This window comes from Bombina bombina, chromosome 6, assembly GCF_027579735.1.
Source record: "Bombina bombina isolate aBomBom1 chromosome 6, aBomBom1.pri, whole genome shotgun sequence".
Lineage (NCBI taxonomy): Eukaryota > Metazoa > Chordata > Amphibia > Anura > Bombinatoridae > Bombina > Bombina bombina.
Genome location: NC_069504.1, coordinates 779,680,409 through 779,686,408, shown reverse-complemented (window position 1 = coordinate 779,686,408; position 6,000 = coordinate 779,680,409). Strand labels below are relative to the sequence as shown.

Here is a 6,000-nt window from a genome sequence, read left to right as displayed (position 1 = left end):
GGACGGCTTATATGCGGTCTCATTATGATACACGTTTAACTCGCAGTGTTTTCTGTTGCTTTTCTGCAAGGTCACCTTTTTGCAGGCAAAATATTTTACGCCATTATTTGGTTGATTTAAGCATATGATCAGCTACTGCACAACAGTTTTTTTCTGATCTATAGCTTTGTTTAATATCACTGTTGCAATACAATGTATACACACAATAGAGGAGAGCGATAAAAGTGTCATTGTAAAAGTTCCTCTAGTTTCAATATTGGGCAGTTCCGTTACACACCTCTAAACGGGTCAGCCTATCACTGTATACGTTGCGCACTGACGTAGGCCCAATGGCGGCTATTTCAGATTAGTGCGAGTAGTGAGATTTTATACACCTATCCTGTATGGTGGCATGAGAAGTTGCATCGCTCACACGTTAAGGTAGATATTGCTTGGTTTTAACTGCATGGTAAAAATAACGTTCCAATGATTAATATAACTGTTAGAATGTTGAATTTTGGATTCATAGGTTGATTGATATATTGCGCTTTAGGGGCAATTATAACTTCTATACATGTTATGGAAGCTGCATCTGTATCTCCATGTTATGTGTACTGCAACATTGTTGCGTTACTCAATACAGCTCCATATTCTATAGTGGCAATTTGTTGTCCTTCCTGCATTAATCCATAGTGTAATCTGTTAATAGTGATTCATGTTTATGAGTCAAAAAAAATTCTCTGATGAGATTGCACATTTGATACTTTTGTAAATAGATTGTATATTCTATATATATTACGAAATCTGCTGGTTAAGAAAGCACTAATAAGTTTATACACTTTTTTGTGCTCAGGATTTAATCTTTCAAATAAAGATTGTTTTTCAAGGTTTATTTAGATTATAGTTTGGTGAGGTGGTTTTAAAGCAACACTTATGTTTTCTGTTTGTACTGTGTAACACTTGTTAATAATATAATGTGCGTTTAAATTGTAGGTTGTCTTGAAAAAGGCTGTCTGTATCAACAGAAACGTCGGCTTGTACATGAATTAACTTATGTGAATGAAGAAAATTTGTACTTTTGGAAAGATCTATGAGTGCCCTCCTGTGTATCTTTATATATATATATATATATATATATATATATATATATATATATATATATATATATGCAGCAATAGGGGCCAATCGCACAATCACAGCGGTAGCTTTTTGTGCATCAATATATACACTCATTAGACACTATAATTTGAATTCACTCCAGCCTCTGCACAAAAAAACACACCACAGACACAAATTAATAAGCACTAACACTGATATCCAGCACAAATAAAAGCGCCCCAGGAAAATCTATATATCAAAAAATATGTGTATAAAACATATTCATTTAAAGATACTTCCTAGAACACCATAACATGAATCCTTAAGAAAAATACAAATATACAAATTATATAAAAAAAAGTTTTTTTTCAGTAAAAAAATTACCAAAGATATGCTTAAAAGATACTTAGTCCATAAAACAGGATGAGCATATGTTTGAATCCGGGTTCAGCTCCCATAAACTGAAAATTCCTTGCTCCAGCCAAAGTAGTTTGCAGAGTCTAGTGCAGGGGTCAGCAACCTTCGGCTCCCAGATGTTTTGGAACTACATTTCCCACGATGCTCAGATAGCCTAAAGAGTGTCTCAGCATCGTGGGAAATGTAGTTCCAAAACATAAATAAATTAAAAGGTGCAGCTCCGATTCAGATTATTTATTGACGATACCATTTACAAAATACATGCTTACTTACACTTTAAAGTATAAAGAATCATTCAGGTACTTCTCTGGTTTCCATCCCACTGTGTAGCATCATATCCAATATTGTAATGTCCAAAGCATGAAGAAAAGAATCCAGACAGCGTTCAGCTGTTAGTCTCTCTAATTTGTCCTTAGTCATTAACACCGGAAGCACGTGACTATGCTGACAGGTATGGTGCCGGAAATGCATCATCTTGTACATCACCTCACACAAAACCACACCGCTGCCAACTTCGATACTTGGCAGAACTCCATCTTTATCTGAGAGCGCTTCTGTGAACGAGCATTTTATTGCACTTGTCACAGGGAATCCCATGCTTGCGTGCTGCAGGTCGGCATGAACGGAGCAAGCAGGGGACCGAGTAACCTGGACTGACAAATGTATACATTTACATTGGGCTTGGTAAAAAATAGTTTAAAACGGCAACTTAGTATTTAAATTATTTGCACAATTTTCAGCTTTGTGATTAACAGTTTGAGTACAACATAAAATAAATATTAAGCAACAAAAAAATTAGTTCATAATGCCCCTTTAAACAGAATTCCCCCAAATTCTTTGTTAGCTGATATTTACCTATCTGCCCACATTCTGATCTTATGCTGCTAGAAGATTCAACATTTTCTCTGTTATAGCTGGTACTGCTGCTAATGCTGGCAATGGTAGTAGCTGTTTTTCTGGTGGTGCTGGTAGTTTCCAGACTAAGCAATACCTCTCTGTAGTATGTGCATAGACGCTGATTCATCCCCAACTTTGTGAGATGCCCTTGCCCGTGGACACCTTTTTAGATGTAGAAATGAAGTGCAGCAGCTCTCTCCTGTGCAGGCTGACTGCCAAGCACCTCCACACTCTTGCACACAGCAAAGTCCAGCACCACCGAATACTTCAATCATAGAAGACTTTTATTATTCATCTTAGGGTGATGCCATATACAATGTTTCTGGTCTCAAGCTCTTAATTATGTATGCTTTTTCTCATTGAATCTCCATTTAAATAGCTCTATTAGCATCTCCACCATAAAGATTATGATAAACAGATTATTGCTATTCTCAAGAAAACATTGGGGAGTAGTTAAACAATGCAATCCAGAGCTGAAAGAATTTGACTTGCCCCCCATGTTAGCTTGTAGAAGGAGGAGAAATATCAAAGATGATCTTGTACAGACAGATAACATAATTTATGTAAGAACTTACCTGATAAATTAATTTCTTTCATATTAGCAAGAGTCCATGAGCTAGTGACGTATGAGATATACATTCCTACCAGGAGGAGCAAAGTTTCCCAAACCTCAAAATACCTATAAATACACCCCTCACCACACCCACAAATCAGTTTAATGAATAGCCAAGAAGTGGGGTGATAAGAAAAAAGTGCGAAAGCATAAAAAATAAGGAATTGGAATAATTGTGCTTTATACAAAAAAATCATAACCACCACAAAAAGGGTGGGCCTCATGGACTCTTGCTAATATGAAAGAAATGAATTTATCAGGTAAGTTCTTGCATAAATTATGTTTTCTTTCATGTAATTAGCAAGAGTCCATGAGCTAGTGACGTATGGGATAATGAATACCCAAGATGTGGATCTTCCACGCAAGAGTCACTAGAGAGGGAGGGATAAAATAAAGACAGCCAAATCCGCTGAAAAATAATCCACACCCCAAACAAAGTTTAAATCTTAAAATGAAAAAAACTGAAATTATAAGCAGAAGAATCAAACTGAAACAGCTGCCTGAAGTACTTTTCTACCAAAGACTGCTTCAGAAGAAGAAAACACATCAAAATGGTAGAATTTAGTAAAAGTATGCAAAGAAGACCAAGTTGCTGCTTTGCAAATCTGATCAACCGAAGCTTCATTCCTAAATGCCCAGGAAGTAGAAACTGACCTAGTCGAATGAGCTGTAATCCTTTGAGGCGGAGTTCTACCCGACTCAACATAAGCATGATGAATCAAAGACTTTAACCAAGACGCCAAAGAAATGGCAGAGGCCTTCTGACCTTTCCTAGAACCAGAAAAGATAACAAATAGACTAGAAGTCTTTCTGAAATCTTTAGTAGCTTCAACATAAAATTTCAAAGCTCTAACTACATCCAACGAATGCAACGATCTTTCCTTAGAGTTCTTAGGATTAGGACACAATGAAGGAACCACAATATCTCTACTAATGTTGTTAGAATTCACAACCTTAGGTAAAAATTTAAATGAAGTTCGCAAAACCGCCTTATCCTGATGAAAAATCAGAAAAGGAGACTCACAAGAAAGAGCAGATAATTCAGAAACTCTTCTAGCAGAAGAGATGGCCAAAAGAAACAAAACTTTCCAAGAAGTAATTTAATATCCAGCGAATGCATAGGTTCAAACGGAGGAGCTTGAAGAGCCCCCAGAACCAAATTCAAACTCCAAGGAGGAGAAATTGACTTAATGACAGGTTTTATACGAACCAAAGCCTGTACAAAACAATGAATATCAGGAAGATTAGCAATCTTTCTGTGAAAAAGAACAGAAAGAGCAGAGATTTGTCCTTTCAAGGAACTTGCAGACAAACCTTTATCCAAACCATCCTGAAGAAACTGTAAAATTCTAGGAATTCTAAAAGAATGCCAAGAAAAATGATGAGAAGAACACCAAGAAATGTAAGTCTTCCAGACTCGATAATATATCTTCCTAGACACAGATTTACGAGCCTGTAACATAGTATTAATTACGGAGTCAGAGAAACCTCTATGACTGAGAATCAAGCGTTCAATCTCCATACCTTCAAATTTAAGGATTTGAGATCCTGATGGAAAAAAGGACCTTGCGATAGAAGGTCTGGTCTTAACGGAAGAGTCCACGGTTGGCAAGTAGCCATCCAAACAAGATCCGCATACCAAAACCTGTGAGGCCATGCTGGAGCCACCAGCAGAACAAACGAACGCTACTTTAGAATCTTGGAAATCACTCTTGGAAGAAGAACTAGAGGCGGAAAGATATAGGCAGGATGATACTTCCAAGGAAGTGACAATGCATCCACTGCTTCCGCCTGAGGATACCTGGATCTGGACAGATACCTGGGAAGCTTCTTGCTTAGATGAGAAGCCATCAGATCTATTTCTGGAAGTCCCCAGATTTGAACAATCTGAAGAAATACCTCTGGGTGAAGAGACCATTCGCCCGGATGTAATGTTTGGCGACTGAGATAATCCGCTTCCCAATTGTCTATACCTGGGATGTGAACCGCAGAAATTAGACAGGAGCTGGATTCCGCCCATACAAGTATTCAAGATACTTCTTTCATAGCCAGAGGACTGTGAGTCCCTCCTTGATGATTGACATATGCCACGGTTGTGACATTGTCCGTCTGAAAACAAATGAACGACTCTCTCTTTAGAAGAGGCCACAACTGAAGAGCTCTGAAAATTGCACGGAGTTCCAAAATGTTGATTGGTAATCTCGCCTACTGAGATTCCCAAACCCCCTGCGCTGTCAGAGACCCCCATACCACTCCGCAACCTGTCAGACTTGCATCTGTTGAGATCACAGTCCAGGTCGGAAGAACAAAAGAAGCCCCCTGAACTAAACGATGGTGGTCTGTCCACCACGTCAGAGAGTGTCGTACATTCGGTTTTAAAGATATTAATTGTGATATCTTTGTATAATCCCTGCACCACTGGTTCAGCATACAGAGCTGAAGAGGTCGCATGTGAAAACGAGCAAAGGGGATCGCGTCCGATGCAGGAGTCATAAGACCTAGAATTTCCATGCATAAGGCTACCGAAGGGAATGATTGAGACTGAAGGTTTCGACAAGCTGAAACCAATTTCAGACGTCTCTTGTCCGTTAACGACAGAGTCATGGACACTGAATCTATCTGGAAACCTAAAAAGGTTACTCTTGTCTGAGGAATCAACAAACTCTTTGGTAAATTGATCCTCCAACCATGTTCTCGAAGAAACGATACAAGTCGATTCGTATGAGATTCTGCTAAATGTGAAGACTGAGCAAGTACCAAGATATCGTCCAAATAAGGAAATACCACAATACCCTGTTCTCTGATTACAGATAGTAGGGCACCGAGAACCTTTGTAAAAATCCTTGGAGCTGTTGCTAGGCCAAACAGCAGAGCCACAAACTGGTAATGCTTGTCTAGAAAAGAGAATCACTGAAACTGATAGTGATCTGGATGAATCGGAATATGCAGATATGCATCTTGTAAATCTATTGTGGACATATAATGCCCTTGCTGAA

General features: G+C 38.4%; 1 protein-coding gene across 1 annotated transcript in view; it reads left to right on the top strand.

Moving 5' to 3' along the window:
• Positions 1–319: 319 nt before the first annotated feature.
• The window catches only part of LOC128663652 (uncharacterized), a 59,142-nt gene continuing 53,461 nt past the window's right edge, over positions 320–6,000 (top strand). The window contains exon 1 of the mRNA XM_053718088.1: positions 320–420. Within this exon, the coding sequence (XP_053574063.1) occupies positions 392–420 (29 nt within the window). The 5' untranslated portion in view covers positions 320–391. The remainder of the gene's footprint in view (positions 421–6,000) is intronic.